At 39.7% G+C, this 22949-nt stretch overlaps 3 protein-coding genes across 4 annotated transcripts; all 3 read left to right on the top strand.

Moving 5' to 3' along the window:
* The first annotated feature begins 13 nt into the window (after positions 1-13).
* acadsb (acyl-CoA dehydrogenase short/branched chain) lies at positions 14-5036 on the top strand. 2 transcript variants are annotated; one of them, XM_029456028.1, is made up of 11 exons: positions 14-44; positions 915-1077; positions 1162-1262; positions 1370-1576; positions 1704-1874; positions 2518-2643; positions 2723-2815; positions 2928-3017; positions 3130-3267; positions 3611-3710; positions 4174-5036. In XM_029456028.1, the coding sequence occupies exons 2-11, from the start codon at positions 1062-1064 to the stop codon at positions 4248-4250; spliced, it is 1119 nt and encodes a 372-aa protein (XP_029311888.1). In that variant the 5' UTR covers positions 14-44; positions 915-1061; the 3' UTR covers positions 4251-5036. The 2 variants fall into 2 exon arrangements, with proteins under 2 accessions (XP_029311888.1, XP_029311887.1); XM_029456027.1 differs by lacking the exon at positions 14-44 and adding an exon at positions 431-557.
* A 2515-nt stretch (positions 5037-7551) lies between these two features.
* hmx3b (H6 family homeobox 3b) lies at positions 7552-9827 on the top strand. Its single transcript, XM_029456036.1, has 2 exons — positions 7552-8094; positions 8400-9827. Exons 1-2 carry the CDS (start codon positions 7815-7817, stop codon positions 8990-8992), a joined length of 873 nt encoding a protein of 290 aa, XP_029311896.1. The 5' UTR covers positions 7552-7814; the 3' UTR covers positions 8993-9827.
* Positions 9828-10997: 1170 nt separating this feature from the next.
* Positions 10998-15464, top strand: bub3 (BUB3 mitotic checkpoint protein). Its single transcript, XM_029456034.1, has 8 exons — positions 10998-11205; positions 12062-12256; positions 12352-12421; positions 12559-12710; positions 13035-13193; positions 13365-13542; positions 13773-13989; positions 15099-15464. Exons 2-8 carry the CDS (start codon positions 12062-12064, stop codon positions 15106-15108), a joined length of 981 nt encoding a protein of 326 aa, XP_029311894.1. The 5' UTR covers positions 10998-11205; the 3' UTR covers positions 15109-15464.
* The last annotated feature ends 7485 nt before the right edge of the window (positions 15465-22949 follow it).

Raw genomic sequence — 22949 nt, 5'->3', positions numbered from 1 at the left:
TACAACGAGCATAAACATATAAAGGGAGTCTCAAGAACGCTCAAGTAAGTATTATAATGTTCTATGTCATCTGGGTTGCCAATTAGCCGTATTTCATCCCATTCATGCAATTACTATACGGCACAAACTATAATTCTGTATAAAAAAAATCATATATTTAAAATATATAATATAATATATTCAAAGCATGCATTTCTTGCGCACACAGCAAAGCACTTTCCGTTAATTTCAGTTTAAACCTATGATAAAGAGCATCATAATTGGCAGATTGAATTTCTGTTGTGTTTACTCAAATAAAATAAAATAAAATAAAATGTATTTATATAGCCCAATATCACAAATTACACATTTGTCTCAGTGTGCTTTACAGACTGTACAGCATACTCAATTTCTCTCAGTAAAGCTAACACACAACCATAAAACTTGAGTGTCTGATTTGCATTAAGGGGAGCCTGAAGGCAACGTCACCACTCTTGTGGACTGACATACGCATATAAACATTTTGTAACCGTTTGTAACAAGTCATGGCTGCACCGTTGGTCAGGATTTTCTCAAAGGTGAGACTGAATATTATTGTCCTAGTTATTAACATTTGACGTTTTTCGGCACTAATGTATCCATACTTTATCCTTGAATTACGTAACGTAACCCGGCTGGCTCTCATTGACTTTACTAGCTAACCAATATTGTTGTTGCTAATACACTGCTAACGCTAGCCTGAAGCACAAACCAACATCTCAAACTCTGCAGTAGCTGATCACTAAAATAATTATTTATTTATGTAATGTAATGTATTGGTAGTGAATGATGGCCGACATGGCTGTGTAGTATTCTTATTCAAAGTCTGCATTTACTCAAATACACAGATAGTCAGATAGTACAAAGATGACCACTGTTGTCTATCCTGTTTTCAGTCGTGCAGACAGATCTTTCGACCATGGGGTACATGCCAGGTTGGATGGAGGAGCAGGTCCACCAATCCTGCCCCAAATACGTCCTCAGACCAGGCAGCTGGGGTCGTCTCCTTTCCTCCCCTTCAAACATTTTCAGAGGAGGAGAGCATGATGAGGGAAGCAGGTGAGTTGGACATATGGTGGTGGTGCTGCTGATAGCTGGAGACAACTTCCTTAAACACTAAACATATGTCTCGTTCTTTGACAGTTAAAAAGTATGCACACGAGCGCATTGCTCCGTTTGTGTCAAAGATGGATGAACATTCTGCCATGGAGGAGGAAGTGCTCAAGTCTCTCTTTGAACAGGGTGTATGTAATTCATTTAATTGAGAATTAACAAATGTGTCATTTCACTTAAGTCAGTTTCCATCTTTTTTGTTTTTATCCAGATGATAATGAATCAATTTTTTTTACAGCTCATGGGTATTGAGATTGACCCAGAGTACAACGGCACTGGCTCCTCATTCTTCTCCTCCATTCTGGTCATTGAGGAGCTGGCGAAGGTGGACCCCTCTGTGGCTGTGCTCTGTGACATCCAGAACACACTGATCAACACACTGTTTGCGAAACTGGGTACAGCAGCTCAGAAAGAGCAGTACCTCAGCCGACTGTCAACTGACATGGTGAGCAAGTTGTCTCTCAGGCATATATACAGATTGGTAATCTGAATATTAAGACGGCTATGATGGAAAAAAATGTTTTTAGATGCTTTCCTGCACTTTCTTATAATAACAGAGTTTTGTTACACAGATCGGAAGCTTCTGCCTCTCTGAAGCTGAGTCGGGGAGTGATGCCTTCTCTCTAAAGACACGTGCTGAAAAACATAAAGACTATTACGTCATTAATGGATCCAAGATGTGGATCAGCAATGCAGAGCATGCAGGTGTTTTCCTGGTGATGGCCAATGTAGACCCGTCTGCTGTGAGTAACATCTTTCTATTTTTGGCGCCTCTAAAACAACTTTCTCAATCATTTATAGTATTACTCTAAGAAGATCTTATTGTAAATATACCTAATCTTATCTAGAGCTGCAACAACTATTTGACTAATTGATTTGTTGATTTGACAGAAAAATAATCGCCAAGTATATTGATAATCGATTAATCGTTGAAACAATATTTAATGAAAGAAAAATCCTGTTTTCAGCCTTAATTATGGAGACTTCCTGCTATTCTGTTTTCGTTCATATCTTTTAGTTTTTGACTAAACAAATCAAACATTTAAAGACATCATCTTGGACTTTGAGAAATTGGGATGGACATTTTTCACCATGTTCTGATATTTCATAGACCAATCCTTTTGGAATGGAAAAGTCTGCAGATTAATCGTTAGTTGCAGCTCTGATCTTATCATCTCGCATCACAGAGATCGTTTGCAGCGTAACATCTGATTTTCCCTGTTTTATTGAATGCTGTTAAATACCATGAATATGTAATCCAAAAGAGAAACCTCACAAATCAAAATGTATCACAGAGTTGAATGATGACCTCTTGAACGCAGTCCCATCGAAAGTGTGCCCCTGTAACGTACAAAATGTGAAGACAAACTCCCTTTTGATCGACAGGGATACAGAGGCATCACCTGCTTCATCGTGGACCGGGACACGGAGGGGCTTGAGATTTGCAAGAAGGAGAACAAGCTCGGCCTGCGTGCGTCCTCCACCTGCCCGCTCAACCTGGACAATGTCAAGGTACTACTGAACACCTTGTACTACACCGGAGCTGTGTGAAACAAAAGCTATTATTCACTTGTTTTACTTCTCATTTTAGGTACCAGAGAAGAACATTTTGGGAGAGATCGGTCAGGGGTACAAGTATGCTATCGGAATGTTGAACGAGGGCAGGATTGGAATTGCCGCTCAGGTAAACCATTTTAATTTTAATTATATACTTAAAACAAGCTAAATATTCAAGATTACAAAGTGAAAATGTAAATGTTGTACGTGCTCATTTTGTCTGTGTGTGTGTGTTTCAGATGCTTGGGCTGGCACAGGGTTGTTTCGACCACACTATTCCTTACACCAGACAGAGAATGCAGTTTGGAAAACGCATCTTTGACTTCCAGGTTAAGATCCACAATTAGACGCCGCACTTTCACACACCATGTTTTGCAATTTCGTCACATTCTTCTGGTGGTCACTGGTTCTCATGTCGTTATGGTACTCTTTGTATTCCAGGGCATGCAGCACCAAATAGCCCACGTAGCGACGCAGATTGAAGCAGGTCGGCTGCTGACGTACAACGCTGCTCGTCTGAAGGAAGCCGGGAGACCTTTCATCAAGGAGGCCTGCATGGCTAAATACTTCACTGCAGAGGTGAGCTTCCTGATTCACTGACTACACTTCAACACAAGGATGGTGAGGGGATATGAATAGTGTGATCATCAGGGTTATCTGTTATGTTTTTATAAATACATTTTATGTAAGTTAATGGATTTCTCCCCCCTTTTACATTATTTCTTTGATCTCATCTGTGTTGTTGAACCTTGATTTCTCCTTTACAGTTTTCTAAGTAATTATTTTTTTAAAGTCTGTGTTATACATTTTGTGATATCTATTCTATGTGCTGCTATCTTGGCCAAGAAACTCCTGGTTGGATGAAAGTAATTATGATATCACACAATGGTATTTATTTTGTTTATGTGTTTATTTTCCTCAGGTTGCGTCCCTAACCACATCTAAATGCATCGAATGGATGGGAGGAGTAGGCTTCACCAAAGACTACCCCATAGAGAAATACTACAGAGACTGTAAAATTGGTGAGCATGACTGGACAAATATAGACATGTTTGCATTCTGTTTGTTAAATTGTTGACATTAGAGCTGGTTTTAGGAAAGTGGGACCTAAAGCAATAATGTAGAACAGGACACAGCTCCTGAGGGTCTGCGGGAAGGTCAGGTGTAGCTGTTTGTCATTGGACCAGAGTGGGGCGGAGAGAAAGGGCTGATAGCGGTGGCTGTAATCGGACTCCTCAGGAATTTCCCCCGCCTGACCCCTCAGAGGGCCGTTACACCAACACACGGCCAAGGAAGCTGCCGGGGAAAAATGTCCCTTTTACTGTCATCACCACCATTTTGGTTCTCCAGCTGGGGCAGCGGCGTACTGAGCAGCATAATAAGACCCCTTGTTTCCTGATAGCGAAAGCTGCAGGTTCATGTTCTGTGTCGGGGCATTCGACATTAAAATGAAATTCTAATGATTTGTTTTGCCTCCATGCGCAGGTACCATTTATGAGGGCACAACAAATATTCAGCTATCCACTATAGCCAAGTTCATTGATCAGGAATATGATCACTGAAACCAGCCGACCGGAGCCTGACGGATGACACTCCACTTTGTTTTCCCCTCCTCAAATGACTCTGGGGGTGCATTACTGCTTTCATGTCTCTAGAGTTTTGTTGCAGTTCAAGATGTTTGTTCATAGTATCAATCATTGTTACTCTTTAGGTAGTTTGCACTACTGATGTTACTGATGTTGTGGTTGTATTTCTCCATCTTTAGGGTTAAAGTAATATGCTGCTTATTTTGATTAATCATTTGACAAATAGGAAATAATGAAAAATGATCATCCCAGTTTCTCAAAATCCAAGGTGATGTATTTTAAATGTCTTGTTTTGTCAGACCTGAACACAGATATTCACTGTAATATGATAGAAAACAGAGAAAAGCTGGACATTTCCATATTTAAAACGGCATTTTCTGCCATTTTTGCAAGAAGAATTACTTTAAAGAGTAATCGATTATCAAAATAGTTGTCTATTTATGTTTCTGTTGATTGACTAACCGTTGCAGCTCTACATATAGCGCTGTACCACGTCCCTCTTGTCCATATTCTTCCTTTGTTTATTGGTATTGGGTTGATGAATCATGTCAGAATAACATAACTGATCCATGTGTTGTTTAAAGATATAGATTTCCTTTGAATGTTTCAGTGCCTTCAGAGGGTCAGCTATGAGTCTGTCTTCACAGGACACTCTCATATGCTCCATAACCCACCGTACAGTTTCTTGTTGGGGAAAATGTAATTTCACATGATAAAGAAATGAACTTTTTTGCAATATCAATAAATATGAAGTATTCTGTATCTTTCTTTGGTGTCAGATTAATACCAGGTTATGTCACTAGATGGAAGCATTCTCCAGAGTGACAGCAGCACTCTGAGGCAGCTTCTCAATGAGAGAAGTCAATTACCAGTCATTTAACAGCCTGTCGCCTCTAATGATATTTTATATCAATTTAATTATGCTGGTGCTTCAGATGAAAAGAGCCCGCCTTGTATAATTGACTCACTGATAATTTTTCAGGTGAGATTGATTACATTTCCACGGCCTACATGTGCTGTGTAAAATGAGGTCTATTGTTTAACACAACTCGAATAAGCTGTGTCCAAGTATACAAACTCGTAATAGCCATTATCCATCATGACCCCTTGTAAAAATGAACCCGCCAAGGTATCTATTTAACAAAAAGCCATTAATCACTGACGGTACTTGACAATATTTATTAACGGGGATAACAACAGTCAGATTCAAACCCGACTGCAATGGTGGAGATTGACACTATTGATGCAAAAATATGTAGATGTTCAGATCCTCCATGAAGTTAGTAGATAATCATGTTTTCACTCTAACTATGCTAAATTTTGGTATTTTTCATTACATTTATTACACTTTATTTTGATGGGGAAATGACCAAGCTGTTTTGTGCCCAAAGCCTACGTGCATGTCTCTAACACTATACAAAGAGAAGGAAGCAGAGAAAAACCGATCAATAAAAGAAAAAACGGGCAAATATGTAAAAATACTTTCTGTTAAAGTATTCTCCAACAGCAACTAAACATGTTATTTTCTTCCTTTTCTTTTTTATCATTCCACTTCCACTCTGTTAAGTGTTGTGACCAAAAAAGTTTGTATGTACTGATTCATTTTTGATCTGGTCTAATAAAATTGATATTTTAAGACACAAATCATTTTATCAAGAGTCATCACTGATAGAATGTATAATCTGACATGAGTCTGTCTATGTTGTGTGATGTTATTAGATACAAACAGGACCATGACAGGTTCCAAATGAAGACAGAGAGTGAAATGTTACTAACAAGATCAAATATTTTACCCAGACATTTCCGAAAATCACTAAAACGACAAAATTGAAACACAGGCCTGCGTTTGCATCACTGATTGATTGTGCTTTGTTTCCCCCTCTGATCCACTCCGACTTGTTCCCTCTATTGTGCGAGCCCCTGCTTAATGAACATAATCTGATGAAAACAGCTATCTGCTTGTCACTTTGCATTGGCAAACGCAGCTCAACTAGCCTCTTTCTCCGCCCCCATCTTTAACACAGCTATGAGACCTCTAATTATGCAGGGATTCAAGTAGCTTTTCACAAAACACAGTGTTGTCCTTCAGAGCTGGAGAGCGCCCTGTGAGCTAAAAGGACAGGCTGCATGTTTGTAGGTTGAGCAAATTCAATCGGTTTGATTAGTTCCCTGCATCTGCTTCAAGTTTGGATTAAATGATGAATCTTAAATGCATCTCATGGTGTGTTTTTTTGACCATATATAGTAATATGTCTGAGCCAAATTTGACCTCACACAAAAACATCTATATCTGAAGGTTAGACTGGCATACATTTTTTGTGCGTTTGCTTTAGGATTTTTCAAAGCAACATACATATAAAGCACATTCCAGAGGCTATGATTCATTATACTTTTACATCTTGAACTCTCAAACATACAATTCCCTCAATCTTCAGAGAAAAGCAGTTTGACAGTTTACAAATTTAAATTCATTTTGTGTCTCTGTCTTCTGCTAATTATCATCTAATATGACCACGTTATATCATGTCTCATTACACATACTAACATTATTTGCTGCATCTAAGCATCATTATTGTAATATGTGACAGAAACAAGACTTGTTGTGTCATCCTGGTGCATTACATCCCCTGCTGCTGCCCCAGTGGGTTTGCAGGATTTTGCACAAAGCAGATTTGAAAAGCCTTTATCTCAGTAGTAAGCATTCAATTTGATGTCTGCCTGTAGCACTTCCTGACTAATAAAATTACATTGAAGTCAATGAGCTCTGGTGCAGGGGAAATGCAGGTACATATTGCTTTCCTGTTGCACACAGGTGGAACAGAGGATATTTGAAATAACAGATGAATGAGGTTGAACCTCAGCAGCTCACAACACCTCACGCAAAGTCAAGATATACGTAGAAATCATCTTATCTATAATAACATGTATTTCTTATGCTAAAAGGATACATATAAGACTACTTTTCAAGTCGAAGTTTCCTCTTTTATTGTTTTATATGTTTTTGGCTGGTTTAGATTAGTGCGTAAAATAAACGTAATTTGCGTATTATTTGTGCCATGGCCAAACTGTTTACAGCTCCATGTTGAGGTGTGATAATCCCTTGACCATTTATTCAATTTACTAACAGGTGCTTGCGGCACGTGCACGCCCCCAAACCCCCGAGACGTTCTCCTCTTTAATCTAATTGGATAATAAATGGGTGCGTACTGTTGAGCCCGAAGCCAAAACGCTTGCGCGGCCTTTTTCTTTTGGCGTCTATTATCGTCATAGCCCCTCGTCGTTTCATCTCAAATCCCATTCGCTATTGTACCTGCCCAATAGCAGAGACCGAGCGCGTTTTAACTCGGATGGCATTTTTCATTTCATCATTACAATCTAGTGCAAGTTTGACGCAGTGATCTCTGAGCTCTCATTCTGACCATCCTCGGGAGCTGTTTTCTTCTCTTTCAAATAGTTTTAACCAAAAACAAGATCATCTTTTCCGGTGTTGTTTTTCCTATATACGTTTTGATGGTGATCCACATCGGACAGTAAACTGTGATGGCAGACTCTGATGCGCAAGAGACTCGCCAAACTGCAAAAGACTCGCCGTTCTCCATAAAGAACCTGCTGAACATCGAAGACAAACCCACGAAAACGAAAAGTTTCCACGGCTCTTCCAAAGGAGTGTTTGAAGGTAGCTTCTTCTCTCGGCTCGGTGACTTGTCTTTCCCTCGATTTGAGTTGCCCACACAGAGAATTGGACTATCAGCGCAGTATTTGGAGAGAGCGTCTACCTGGTGGTACCCATACACGCTCGGGACTCATCTGAGGACTGGAGGTAAATGTTATTAACTTTGATCATGAAGGAAATGTAGTGTTTTGGAGAAATCTGAATTTAGATTAATTTTACAGCAAAGGGCCTATTATGTCATATCATGAGGGGGATACCATATGAGTAATAGGGGCTTTAAAATATAGCCTATACATGAATTATAAAGATATTTCTAAGTCAAACGCATATTCCACCAATACATCTAATGTGTTTGTAGTTTCAATGTATGTGAATGAATTTAAAAACAAGTTTTGGATAGATCACACGGCATATGAGATCAAATCTGAATCCAGTATTTTTTTCCCCTGCAGGGTCTGAGAAGGCCAGCCTGAGGGAAGCATCACCGGCACAGGACAGGCGCTCCCCAGATCTCCAGAAAATTAACCAAGATGCCAAAGAGGAAAGCGCCGACGACGATATCGCGCTGGATGAAAGTGACTCGGAAGAGCCAAAGAAAGAAATAGACCAGGAGGACGACTGGAGGAGGAAAACGGACGAGCTGGACTCCGATAGGAAGCCCTGTCGGAAGAAGAAGACGCGCACGGTGTTTTCCAGGAGTCAAGTCTTCCAGCTGGAGTCCACCTTCGACATAAAGCGCTACCTGAGCAGCTCGGAGAGAGCAGGCCTTGCCGCTTCACTGCACCTGACAGAGACGCAGGTGAAAATCTGGTTTCAGAACCGGAGGAATAAGTGGAAAAGGCAACTGGCCGCGGAGCTAGAGGCGGCCAACCTGAGCCATGCTGCGGCGCAGAGGATTGTGAGGGTTCCCATACTTTACCACGAGAATGGAGCCCCAGAAACGGCCGGGGGCCCCGCTGCACACTCACCGAGCAGCCAGTCACTTCTGGCTTTCCCCCACCACATGTACTATTCCCACCCGATCCCACTGCTGAGGCCTGTTTAACATTGACTGTGCATGATACGCTGTACACATGTTTTTAAATTAGAGTGACCTTCATTGGAAAAAATACAATTTTGTACATTTTGTAGATTCAACGGACACAATGTTAGATCATGTTGTTATTATTATTATTATTATTATTATTATTATTATTATTATTATTATTATTATTATTATTATTATTATTATTATTATTATTATTATTATGTAATCATCCTTTCCTGCTAAAACCTCCTTAAGCAAGTCCTTATTACGGCACCATTTGGTGTTACTGGAGGGATAATAGAAAATTATTATTAATTATATTATTATTATTGGTGAAATTATTACATGCTCAAAGGTGGGTGAATATATTTTAATGTATTCGATTTGAAAAAGAAACTTGTTTTGAACAGGGTTGACTGTCCATATGTATTTTACAGAGATTTGTGTCAGTGTTTGTATAAAACATGTGGAATTAAATATTTTGATATTTTCCAATATTGTGCAATAATGTTGGCTTCACATTAGGCTACCAGCCATTGTCACCTATATTTCACTTTTACAGAAACAAAAATCCCTTTTCTCTTTGTAATGGTGAAGACAATCATGTGATCCTTAAAACAAATCTCCGAAAAACTGCATTTAATGGGTATTTGTTTATATGACGGAATGTTTTGCCGGTAATTTAAAAGCCATGCAAAGAGCCAAAAATAGCCTCTGTTTTTGTGTATGTTTTTCTCTGATATTGTTATTGAAATTCTGTATATTATGGTCTTACACTCAGTAAAGATTTCGTTCCAAAAATATTTGTATCTATCCTTAATATAATTGTGATGAACATGGAAATGAATCCTTCAATTATGTCGTGTCTTAAATATCTCGGTTTTCAAACATTTGTGAGGATGGAGTGATCTTTTTTTCTCGATTCTTTAGAAAAATGTTTTAATGAGCCATAAAGGCACATTGAGGGTTTGCAGAGATGATCGTAAATACGGATATGGATCATACTAACATTGGATTATTTTAACAGTTAATTAAATGATGGCTATCATTTTAAATCTGATTATTTGAGAACATTTGCGCAATGGTTGCGTAATTGTAAACATAATACGAGGAAACATTATTCTGGAATTTTGTTAAATTTTTAGTCCTAACACTAACATTTTGATCTCTTGCTATGATGGGGCTATTGTTTTGCTGCAACATTTTCTCAAACCAAAATAGCCTAATTGTGCAGATATCTCACACAAACATTAGATTAAGATAAAATACAACTTTATTTATCCCGAGGGAAATTGTTGTGCAGCAGTTGCAATACAAAACGGTAAAAATGCAAATGTAGAGAGTGCAAATATACAAGTCCAGGTGCAAATATATACAATGCCAAAGTCAGGTTACTAGTATGGATCATAAAAATATATGGTGGTCACAATTAAAAGGCCAAATCAAGGGATTCAATAGTCTAGTAGTCAGTCGTTACATTTCCACAATGTAACATTATTGATACTATATTTTTAGCACGAGTCTGAGAAGAGGACTCAAATAATCTGTGATATGTTGGCCTATAAAATATTGTTATTCTATTAGACTGGACCTTTTTGGGCAGCATTGTCCTCAAACCACAAAAAAAAAACAATTTGAAGAAAGGTTATATACAGCTACAATAGCACAAACCTGTCCAGATAGGCCTATATTTAGACTACCTTTGCTGATATAGGCCCAGAACTAAGCAGCCAGTCGACCTGATGAAATATCACTTTTATATTCGAAAGTATGGTTTTCCTAGTTTGTATGCTACACTAATACCACTGTATGCTGATTACTATGGTGCATTATATTTATGGTGCATTATGAAAGACACAGTTACTCATACTAAGAAAATACTTCCTATGTGCCATCGAGAGAGAGAGGTGGGGGGGGGGGGGGGAGAGGGAGAGGGAAAGGGAGAGAGTGCGAGCAGTCCTGTGTCATGTGATCTGTGCTGAGACAACGGAAATAGCCGCTTAGGGTAAATCAACCAATCGTGTTGCAGGCGGGAACTTGAACATTCGACTCAACCAATCAGCATCCACTGGAGCATCGGCGGTGCTTGCCAAGGATATAGCTTCACGCAGCCACATTGCTTTGTAGCATTTCGACGTTATATATTTTCAATATTTACTGTCCACCAAGGCATAGTAATTAGGCGTTAAGGTCAAGGATCAGTTGCATCGGAACGACACTAAACCGAAGCGGTAAGTAAAGTGAAATGGCTAACACCAGGGCTTCTAGCCAACGTTATCGTGACCGTTACAAGCTAGCGTTAGCAAACACCGGGGGCAGTATCAGTGGGCTCAGTGTAATTGCTGGATGTTACGGCACAACTCGTTTTGTCAGTGTAAAACAAGAACGAATGCGATAGAAAACGCACACGCATTAAAGTTATTATTTTACTATCCCTCGCAAACATAAAACATGTTATTTGGCTTGTATGTTAGCAGGCTTAATACTGGTTGGGGCTAGTTAGCTAGCTAAGCCAACAACCACTGTCACTGAGCTAGGCTAACAACAAGCTGGAAAACCATTGATCCACCAGTATACCAATGACGTTAGTTACGAACGTTTTTATAACTTCATGGAGTTAAAATCAGATAAATGGAGGGGGTAAACTTTTTTATAATCACAAACCTGTATGTTATGGTTTTAATCTAACATTATGACCGTTAAAGTAATGGAATGTTTACGTTAATTTAGCAGTTATGATCACTCTAATACTACCAATTTGTTTTGACAGTGGCAGCAGTAGTTTAGTTTCAGCTCATGTGGTTTTGGATGAAATTATGGTAATAATATATAGGGAATTAACTAAATAACATTACCTGTAAGAACTCAATGTAATGCACGCTATCTACAATAATTATAGCCGTGTTGTTAAATTAAATAGCACAATACTTGAAAAAGGTGTTTATGTTGTTGCATCCATGTTGTTTTATAATGAAGTATTGATATATTTAAACATGTAATGTATGCATAAATTAGATCTAATTAAAGTCACTTTGGAGCATTACTCAGTTTCAGTGTCAGACCTTATGATATATTTGCTCTTTGCAGATGACTGGCTCAAACGAGTACAAGCTAAACCAGGGACCAGAGGACAGCATCTCTGCCGTCAAGTTCAGCCCCAGCGCAACCCAGTTCCTGCTGGTTTCCTCCTGGGATGGCACTGTCCGTCTCTTTGATGTCGGAAGTAACACCATGCGGATGAAGTACCAGCACTCTGCTCCAGTTCTTGACTGTGCTTTTTATGTAGGTCACATATTTTTATATTTGTTTAGGCTCCTCATGCAATGTCAAAGCCTGATACAGTCTGTTACTCACAAATAACGTTCTTTAACTTGCAGGACCCAACACATTCTTGGAGTGGAGGTTTAGATGCACAATTAAAAACTCATGATTTGAACACAGACCAAGGTATGTCCCAAACCTGTTGTATACTAATAAAAGTTTTCAGGCAGTATCATTTAAACTAATTCCAGATCTACATACCTATGCCATGTATTTGCTGTATGTTTTAATTTCTTCTACTCTTTAATATTCTCTTTAAACAGATACAATAGTTGGAACACATGATGCCCCCATTCGTTGTGTGGAATACTGCCCAGAGGTTAATGTCATGGTAACGGGCAGCTGGGACAGATCAGTTCGGCTGTGGGACCCAAGGACGCCCTGCAATGCTGGAACATTTACTCAGCCCGAAAAGGTAGAGCAAAAGCGACACATTAGTATCATATAACAATGCATGCAAGATTTTATGAGTGACTTTCTTACAGGAGCATTTAAACAGCCTATTAGTTTAGTTTCTCTGTGCATGATTCTAAACCTAAATGATGGATGGTTGGATGTACTTTATTGATCCAAAATTAGGAAATTCTAGTGTTACAGCAGCAAATACGCCATAAATATACATATCTACACTAGACAGTATTACAATTGCATTGACATTTGACTCATTGTTACAGGTGTTTGTGTAGTGTCTGCATTTCTAGTATTGTGTCTCATCTTGTCTGTCTCGTCTTTGTGAAAGGTGTACACCCTGTCTGTGGCTGGAGATAGACTGATCGTTGGCACAGCTGGAAGACGAGTCCTGGTGTGGGATTTGAGGAACATGGGCTACGTACAGCAAAGACGAGAGTCCAGTCTCAAGTATCAGACTCGCTGCATTAGAGCCTTCCCCAACAAACAGGTACATATTTAAATTCAAATCAACTTTTTATCAATGAAAGTGCACAGTTCTACTAAAAGATACATACCCCAGTTTAAATTTGTCAGATGATTTACTCCTCAGAGAGCATTATGTCACAGATACAGATACCTGTGTTAGTTGGTAACTTCATATGTTCTGTCATGGCTCCAGGGCTACGTCTTGAGTTCAATCGAGGGGCGTGTAGCTGTGGAGTACCTGGACCCAAGCCAGGAGGTTCAGAAGAAGAAATATGCCTTCAAATGCCACAGACTGAAGGAGGAGGGAATTGAGCATGTTTACCCTGTCAATGCCATCTCATTTCACAGTATTCATAACACCTTTGCCACAGGTAAGACTGGCTAGTTAGTACATGACAAAAGACAACATTTATTTCCCCTTACATTTAGTTTGTCTCTGTAATGGGGCAATTTGTGTTTTATAAAACTCGTAGATTTTCCTATGACCTTTTTAGCAGTGAGCTGCCAAGGTTGCACGAGTAATACCGTTATTATAGATCCATATCTCAGCAGCAACACGGCCTGAATCTTTTGAGGTTGACCTTGAGCCTCCTTCTTCCAGGTGGCTCAGACGGCTTTGTGAACATCTGGGACCCGTTCAACAAGAAGCGCCTGTGTCAGTTCCACAGGTACCCGACCAGCATCGCATCGCTGGCCTTCAATAACGACGGCACCATGCTCGCCATCGCCGCCTCCTATATGCACGAGAGGGGAGACATCAGCCACCCAGAGGATGCCATCTTCATCCGCCAAGTCACAGACGCCGAGACGAAACCCAAGTGAGTCTTCCTCACCGCTCGTGTCCTCAGTACGGCAGTTGGCTACTCACTGAATCATGTATGCAGCTGCATTTACAAGGAGGCACGTCCAGCTGCAGCATATGCTGATCTGTATCTCTGTCCGTCCACTTTTCAATATCCGACAGTTGAAAGATAGACAGATGAGAACTTGAAAATCCTCCCCCCAGTATGTGTCTATGCTGTCCAGACAAAAAGAAACCTGCTGTACGATGTAATGCACTCCCTTACAATAGCCCTGTAATAATAAATACTACCTTTTGTGACTCAATGTTTGACCGGGAACTTTGAAAATGTTTATGCTTTATATGGTAAGAAATATTGGACTCAAACAGTAACACATTGTTGGTTAAACAGCTTTCGCTGAGGGAATTGTGGAGGTTGACGGATGTTTTGTGAAGACCAAGGTTGAATTTGGTTGTAATGTCAGTACAAAATGCTCCCACTCATGTCCCACAGTAGCAACATTGGAGTAAATGACCTCTTCTAATTGCTGATCCAAGAAAGGGATGCACTGCTCTGACTTTTTCATAACTACCGATAACTGGGCTTTGGGTATCGGTTGATACGAGTACCGATCCAATACCAGTGTTTAATAAGCTGTATGCCTCACTGTGTGGAAGTGACTGTGATCATTCTTTCATGAGTAAGGCAGCATCAGGCGTGACTTAAACATTGCTCTCTTAACTTTTAAAAAACAAAAATGTAACAAATAAATACATAGATTTTTTAAAACTAAATAAACTTAAAAATTGGCAGGAATTACAATTCAAGTGTAAACCTTTTTAATGCAGCAACAAATTGGTCAAAACTGTGTGTGTGTGTAAAAAAACAACAACATAGAATTGAATTGAATAGATCGGCCCCATTGTCACCAATACCCGAGCCTGCTATTTGAGTCAGTAATTGGTGCATCCCTAGATCAATGTGTAATAAATAAACTTCTGAAACATCTACTTTAGCAGGTTTTTTGTTTTGGTCGGACTTGAACCTCAGACAGAACCTCAATAAAACAGTGAGTGGGGCATCACTTGTCTCCATGCATTAGTTCTGTGATTGTTTGAATCGATTCTCCCGTTTTTGGTTTACAGGTCAACTTAAGTCGGTCTTGGAATGGTTCCCTCTGCGTATGAACCCTTTCATCACATTTGGGTTATCTGCTGGCATCCAGTGTACCATTACCATATAGTTTGCTGTCATTTCTTCCCATTCCAAAAAAACAGCTTTTTCTTTCTTGTAAGTGTTTGTTCAAACGTTTCTCTTTTGTGGCTCTTGTTAAATATGTCATTGTTTCATGTATGTTCTGACAACCAGCTTTTGTTTTCTTGACTAAAATGGATTTTTATATACACTTTTTTCAACATTTAAAGTCATACTGAAGCTGTCTTTGGATCAGTCTTGTAACACTGATACTATTTTGACGCTTTGATGGTATAATAAAACATTTTTATCTCAAATTTTGACCAACTGCTTAAAGTTTTGTCACATGTACCTACGAAGAAAAAAAAAATCCTGAGAAACGCTAGGAATGTGTCGGGGCAGAAGAGGCTGTTCTCTTGATGATGTGTTGAGGGAAAGCGATGATCCACTCGTCTTGCCGAGGGCTCCACTTGCCCCCAGACAGTGACCTGTGTTGATAGACATCAGAGGTCTGCGGCCTAGACCAGATCCTGCTTTATTATTGGGGAACATTGGGAGAAAACCTTTAAACTGGATGACCCGGCTGCATCAGGCTGACTGGGGCAACACAAAAAAAAACCTGGTTCGCTAAAATAAAATGATCATAAACTCTGCTCATTCCACAGATTCTATTATTATAGAAGATAAAGAGTGAAAGCAGAGATGTCTCAGTGGGCTAATACCTTTTTCTAATATCACTGAATTCATCTGCTGCTATTTTGCAAGTTGTTACACTGGTGACAGAGTTGGATGCGACGCAGACCCTTTTTTAATGCAGTATTCGGGATTATATGAATGGGAACTGAAAACACTGAGCCGTGCCCTGCAAAAGTCTAAGTGGTGTCTTTTTCCCTCAGTTCAGATTTTCAATTGCAACTAATGCAATTTCTGAAGCCCTTCAGCCAAAGCAGCAGAGAAGATATAGATGTCAATTATTCTATTTAAGAGCTCCAATTTTTTCTAATGGCTCTATCTGCTTCTGCGGTATCCTGGAAATGATTAGTTCGGATTGGTTAAATGATGTAACTAATTCCCATGATTGCCGATAATGAGTCCTTCTTTGACGTTAGATTATGACTGCACCTTAATATGAAATGGCATTCATTTTGGGACATAATTACTGTCCATGGAGCAGACTGAGAATGGCCGGGGGTTTGTTGTTGGGGCTACAGCAAATTACCTTGTTTCCTGTCATCTTTGGCTTCCGCTAAATTGGAAAATTGAATTCTTTGAGTGTGCATTAAAGCTGTTAATGTTTTCTTGTCTGTATTGTTTAGCTTTTTTTAGCTGCCAATTTGTCAGGCTCATTGGAGCAATTAGTATTTTTTGTAACCTTAACACACAAGTCCCTTTTTATTCATTACTTCAAAGGATTTATTAAGGCCTGTAACTTAACAAATTGCAGCAGATAAATCTGTTGCATTATCTTCCTCCAAGCCTGTCGCCACAGATCTCTCTCCAGGTTTTTGTTTTTTTCTCTTTCATCCAGCAAAGGCCCAGTTTAACCACACATGTGGTTGTGTGGCCAGGCTCTGGTTTCCAACCGCTGAAGTGTTGCAGACAGTTTGGCTCTACATGAAACCGTTACATGACAATTAAAATGGGTGATTGTGCTCCAACAGCCTGTCATGTGCATTTAACCCGACCACAAAAGGCTCTTATGTTCACTCAAGAGGGCACAGATGACCTTCACCAGACACCTTATCTCTCAGGAGCGGTTTCTAATATTATATCAAGCTTCATGAGCTGTGTAGAAATGAGGAAATCACATGATGCATCAGGAAAATGTTGACACCGTTCTGTATTCGTCTTCTGTTTCAAGACACAGTGACGCCATGCAATAATGCAGTCTGATCTTCCTTTGGAAATAAAGATCAAGCTGTTCAGTCATTTTGAATAAGCATACAGTAGCAGTATTTTATTTTGTAGCACTGCCTGCATTTACACAGCAAAAATGAATTGTTTCATTGCGAGGCTTTCTAAAAACGTTGGGACATGCTTCCATCGTTGAAGAACTGATTTCCATTGATGGCAGCAGTTCAGCTTTTTTTTTTTTTTTCTTATGGAGGGTGTCAACTACAGGAACATGCATGAAGGATTTATAATTTAAAGGGTGCTAGTTTCTAATAAATACCTTTGTGTACACATTAATAAATGTCATTTAGGTCATCAGTGAGGACATTTTGGGTTGCCATGTTGCAGTTTAGAGCAGTGCACATCCTCCTTTAGCATATCCTGTTTTGTCTCTTTAGCTAGCTCTTCAATTCAACAGGAATTCAGTGGACAAATCCATATTTATTACTTGTGTTTTATTCACTTTCTTGCTGAGATTTAGATGAGAAGATTAAAATCACTGTCATGTCTGTCCGTTAAGCTGCAGTCTGCATCCATCACAACCATCAATCTGGGCCAAAAGATTCTGGTCTTGTCCTGTGTATATATATATATATATATATATATATATATATATATATATATATATATATATAGTTGGCATCTTGTTTCCAGTACATCCCAGCTGGGGAATGAAACCTGAGCTTTTCACTTGGACGTGGCTGTGGCCTGCCCTCACTCAGAGCTCCACCTGCCCCGAGGAGGCTTTTAAAGAGCTTTGGTGGGCAAGACAACATCTCCTCAAGAGCATTGTAGTTACATTAGAGCCTAATTAGACGGTGAAGCTCAAGGCCATGTAACCCGCTGCTAGGTTTCACACTCGCAGCCATCCATCTCCTTACAGGCCGGGCCGGCGGGCAGCAAGGGGCTGACTGCTGAAGGGGACGCTCACCTGGGAGCTGGGCTATAGTAAATCAAAAATCTCTGGGCGTGACAGGAGGGTCACAGATTTTGGGCTCGAGGTTACCTTTTGGCTCCTAGGCTTTGTGCTGCAGATAAATCATTTGGTAAAGAAATGTGTGGCCGTGGTGTTTTTAGAATCAGGCCTAATAAGACTATGAAACCAGATTGAATTTAGCCCCGTTGTGAATGAAAGATATTATTATTATTATTATTATTATTATTATTTCTTTTACCATAAAGAACCAACACATATCTATGCTTTGTGTTTTTACTGCCTCAGAAAGATGCAACAGTAGTTGTTTCTATAAGTTCAACTTTAAGGCACGTTTAGATCATTAAAGTATTGTTCCATACTTTCCCTTCCTGAAAGAAAGACATGCCAGCAAACATTCACTTCAAAAAGGTAAAGAGTGGAAATTGATGCTTTAGTGAAAAAAAAAAGTGCTCCTTTCAAATCAGCTTTCATGCCACCTGTCAAACTGATGAATGTATGTATGAAGGAGGCGGGGCAGTCAGTGCATCGGGGTCATGCTTGAAAATGTCTGGCCAGGGGGCACCAGAGCTGCAGAGATTAAAGGTGAAAATACTCAGAAAAGGGAACTCTTGTTTGTGACTTTTGCTCGCCCAGAAAAGGAAACATATAAGGTATATACTGATTCATTCATGTTTTGTTAGGATTAAGTGTTTAAGGTGTTGCCTATAACACCGAGAAAGCTCTTGGTGCTTCCTACTGAGGAAGACACCTTTTCCCATCATGTATAGGGTGCCATATTGAATGGTTTGTTAATGTCCTCCAGGGGTGAACCTACAAGTACTTAATTTTAACTGATCCACATCCTATAGAGAGCCACCTGCCAGGCTCTGTGAGAACTCGTATCAAGTCCTGCGGATCACACAACATATTCCACTTGAAAACCTAAAACCTGTTACATTGTATCGATGATTTGCGGTCAGCTTTAGAGTGACTTTACACTGTCGAAAAAACACGCCGAGGGCAGATCCCAGGGGAGACTGCAAAACTTGTTACCGAAATCCGATTGCAGGCCTTTTCAGGCCAGCCTCTTTGTGCGCTCTCCATGTCTATGAAACCCTCTGTGCTGTTTAATGGGTTCATGGCCACAGGGCAAGGGTTACAGTTTGTCCTTCCTGCAATTAGCATTCACGGTTAGCTTAGCAGAACTAATGCACCACATCTTTGAGGATCAGGTTGCCTGTGTGCCTCTGAGTGACTGCGGAGCAAGATTGAACTGACTCCTTGTATCCATTTCAACCTGCTTCATTAGATGTTATTTGCAAAAAATCCCCTGAAGAATACCATTTTAAGATAAGTAATATCTGCCAATAAGTGTCACATTGTTGCACTCTGGAAAGAAAACAGAGGGATAAACGAGTGCATACCGTGTGCTGATGTATAGTACAGCTACACAGTTACAACAATAAAAGCACAGGGGTCTGAACTATCAGACAGAGATCAATATGGGCCCCTTCAGTTCTATCGATGTGTATTTGTTTCTCGTGTTTTTCTCACATTTCTCCGTCATCAAAAAAAGAAAGAAACGCACTCTCTGTTTTTGTCTTTTTTTTTTTTTTCGTGTCTGGTTTGCCCTGTGACACTTAGGTCAAGACACTGTGATCTCATTGCAGTTTTCAGTCCGCAGGAACATTTACACCGACTCTATTGTGGTAGCAGTTGTGGGCCGTGGGGATCTCATGAGTCTTAAGTGACATCGCTGTTAAACTGAAGCAGCTCGGAGCTGTTTTCTGCTATTAGCTTTCTCTGCTGTTGTGTTGTGTGTATTACATGGTTCATGTGCGATGTAGCAAATATGTCGGCTGTAACGTGAATGCATTTTCTTTTAAATGACGGGAGTAGTATGACAACAGACATAAGAATACAAACAAACACTGTGCTACATGGATAAAGGTGAATTAAAACAATAACGTCCAATAGGAAAGGCTCTCACACTTTAAAAAGGAAGGTGCCAAATGTGTATTCAGTTAATCATTTAAAAATGTTAAAAATACAAGTTACAACTTCCTTTTTAAAAAAGACTCAAGAAAATATAAATAAATATTTAATAAATGAAAGTATGAATGCAATACAATGTAGACATCGAGTCAACATCTGGGTGAAATGCCAGTTCCCAGATTATAATCTACGTCTACATCTTCAGTTCTATGAGAACATTGTAAGAGACAATGTTAGTTAATACTTATTACGGATGTGGAAATGTGTGTTTAAACTCCGACCTGTGGTTAAGCAGGGAAAAATCTATGTTATTGAATATAAAATACATTTGCCATTTCCTAAGTGCATGCTGTCTGAGTGATCAGTGACTGCAGTGCATTACAGAGTCCAATCAATGACACACAAAAAGATGTGCTTTCATAAACAGCTTTTGATTATTGGACATTATTAACTTTTCTGAATTCAGTGAAGTGAAGTATGTTGTCCCATCGACTCAAATGCAGATTAAGTAAACTAATGTGCATACAGAGATCAATGCATTCATCCAGTGATGTTTCTGTGCGTAGAAACGGCAATGCATTGAGAAGTCTGGCTCTAATTCATCATCGTCCACACATTATATTATTATTGATGGCGCTTGCCTTGGGCTAGTCCATTTGTTTTTCAGATTTGTGACAGGCGGCAGAATGCTGGATGGAGGTTTATTCTGCAGCCGTGCCGCACACTCTCTCTTATTTATCTATTGATCATCATACCTCCCAATAATCTGCCGCCTGACACATTTGACAACATTATGTGGAACAGGTCAGAGGACAGCGCTAATGAAACTGAATGATGGATGTTGTTATCCGCAGCATTAACCTTGCTGATAGTTGTCACAGACAGCACATTTATACACACACACACACACACACACACACACACACACACACACACACACACACACACACACACACACACACCACTGTGACCCTGCAGAGCCTGCTGTAAAAATAAAGAGCGGAGCGTTCATTGAAGTGGTCAAGAGGAATGTACGTGTAAAAAAACATTTTACAATTTACAGTGTTGCAGGCAGCATTTGCTTGTCAAACATGTCTAAAACAGCATTTAAATGATCTTGTTTCAATTTGAAGCAAGTCCTAATTACAAGATGATATAGTCAATGAAAAAAGTTCACTTTTCAATCAAATTTCAGCAGTTTTTAACCTGCAAATCGCCAAAACTACACTTATTGAGAGGGTGCTTCTGGACAAATATTAAGTAAAACAATTAGTCTGGGAAAGGGGAAAAACATTGATTGGGGGATTAGAAGAGCTGCAGGGCACCTTGAAGCGAGAACAGGCTGCTTTTGAAATTACATATCTGACTACAGACCTAGGTTTTTATTTTTTTTATCCTTTTAGTAAATAGTCAACAAAATAGATTTAATGTCAGCACAATGAGAAATTAAACCACACACACGAATGTAATCATCACTGCAATTTATCCAAGCAAGATAAAAGTGAGCAGATATTCTCCACGATTTTTGTCAAAGTCTTAGAAAAAGTAGGTAGAAAATGACATTGTACCAAAATCACATTCTGTGCGAGCACTGTGAGTGAAGTCATAAGAGAGGTCTGTAACACCGGGCGTGAAGTGAGCTTTATGACTGCGAACGCACCGCTCTGCTCTTCTCCACTCCATCCATCCATCCATCCCCGCCTGGCTAATGTATCCCTCTCAATAGCCGGTGACAAGAGGAGAAAAGACTGCCTGTGTGAAGCACAAAAATCCCCACCGCGGCCACGTTCGCCACAGTAATTGGCAAAGGAAGCTTCATTTCATTCACTCCCGTATGTCTTTTGTTGTCCTGTAGGTTTTTTTTTACAAGTGTGGTGCTTTTGAGGGTTGTTTAAAGATTGGCTAATTTCTGCAGCCCCCTGCCTGTTGCTACCCATGTGCCCATTTTATTTATTCTTTTGTGAGTACACAATTGGACACTGAAGTGTATTAATAACTCAACATTTAATAGAGTCTTGATGATACTTTGGAGTACCCCCTACTTAATTTTGAACATCTGCAAGAGGTGGAAAACCATTTAGTCTTTTCTGAATCCTGCTGCTTTCACACTCTCAAGCTTTGTTGCTGTACTGTAAAGTAGCGGTCACAGAATAGAGCTGGGTGGGCATTAGAGCAACAGCCTGTCTCCTTTCATTAGCACATTGTAGTAGTTGTATAAAAGCCACAATTACACTTTATCCTGTCGTAAAAAATACATAAAAAGATTTTTGAATATGTAACACCGGTGCGTTTCTTTTCTCCCTCATAAGCACGCGTAACCTTCTGATACATCAGCTTTATATGAAAACTGCTGCTAAGAAAGATCTTGAGCAAATATCTGCTTTTTCAGCTGTGATTCAGACACTGTATGTTTATTTTCACAGATCCTGTATTTATGTAAGTATTTACATGTTTACAGCAGTTTATGCCAGCGGCTCCCAACCGGTTTCGCTTTTGACCCCTTCATATAATGTCGACCCCTTATCACAGTTTGCTTATCGATGAGTTGCGAGCATCAAATTGTTACTTTCCCTTCTCAGTTTGTTATATTTGAAAACACTTTTAGAAGCCGGAATGGATTACAATGTAAAGTATGTTGCAAGAAAAGGAGAATAATTGTTAAGCAGAATGTCAACAGTTGTTATTGGGACTATTTATTTAGTATAAAGTAGTTTGAGTGAAAGGTGTTGACAGCAGGGTCTCTGGATTATCCTGAGTAACCTTCTGGAGAGATTGTAGCTGTTGGGCTTTTAGCCACGCTAGCAGCTATGGATGGTAATGTCGGTCAGTCCACCACTTTGGTCCTGACTGAAATATCTCAACGATTGGATGGTTGGCCATGAAATTTGGTCCAGACATTCATGGCGTGCGCAGGCGATGTATCCCAATGCCTTCGCTGATCAGCCGACTTTTCTTCTATCGTCACCATGGGATACATTTTTGTGGGTATTTTTTTGTG

The sequence above is a fragment of the Cottoperca gobio genome, chromosome 19 (genome assembly GCF_900634415.1).
Source record: "Cottoperca gobio chromosome 19, fCotGob3.1, whole genome shotgun sequence".
NCBI lineage: Eukaryota > Metazoa > Chordata > Actinopteri > Perciformes > Bovichtidae > Cottoperca > Cottoperca gobio.
Note: the sequence above shows the minus strand (reverse complement) of the source record. Positions and strands in the feature narration are given on the sequence as shown.

Bases quoted from the DNA above. Each gene is read 5' to 3' on its own strand.
- acadsb (XM_029456027.1), top strand. From the start codon at position 525: ATGGCTGCACCGTTGGTCAGGATTTTCTCAAAG. The intron at 558-914 runs GTGAGACTGAAT...TCCTGTTTTCAG, and splicing joins TGGTCAGGATTTTCTCAAAG to TCGTGCAGACAGATCTTTCG. The intron at 1,078-1,161 runs GTGAGTTGGACA...GTTCTTTGACAG, and splicing joins GAGCATGATGAGGGAAGCAG to TTAAAAAGTATGCACACGAG.
- hmx3b (XM_029456036.1), top strand. From the start codon at position 7,815: ATGGCAGACTCTGATGCGCAAGAGACTCGCCAAACTGCAAAAGACTCG. The intron at 8,095-8,399 runs GTAAATGTTATT...TTTCCCCTGCAG, and splicing joins GACTCATCTGAGGACTGGAG to GGTCTGAGAAGGCCAGCCTG.
- bub3 (XM_029456034.1), top strand. From the start codon at position 12,062: ATGACTGGCTCAAACGAGTACAAGCTAAACCAGGGACCAGAGGACAGC. The intron at 12,257-12,351 runs GTAGGTCACATA...TTTAACTTGCAG, and splicing joins TTCTTGACTGTGCTTTTTAT to GACCCAACACATTCTTGGAG. The intron at 12,711-13,034 runs GTAGAGCAAAAG...TCTTTGTGAAAG, and splicing joins CATTTACTCAGCCCGAAAAG to GTGTACACCCTGTCTGTGGC.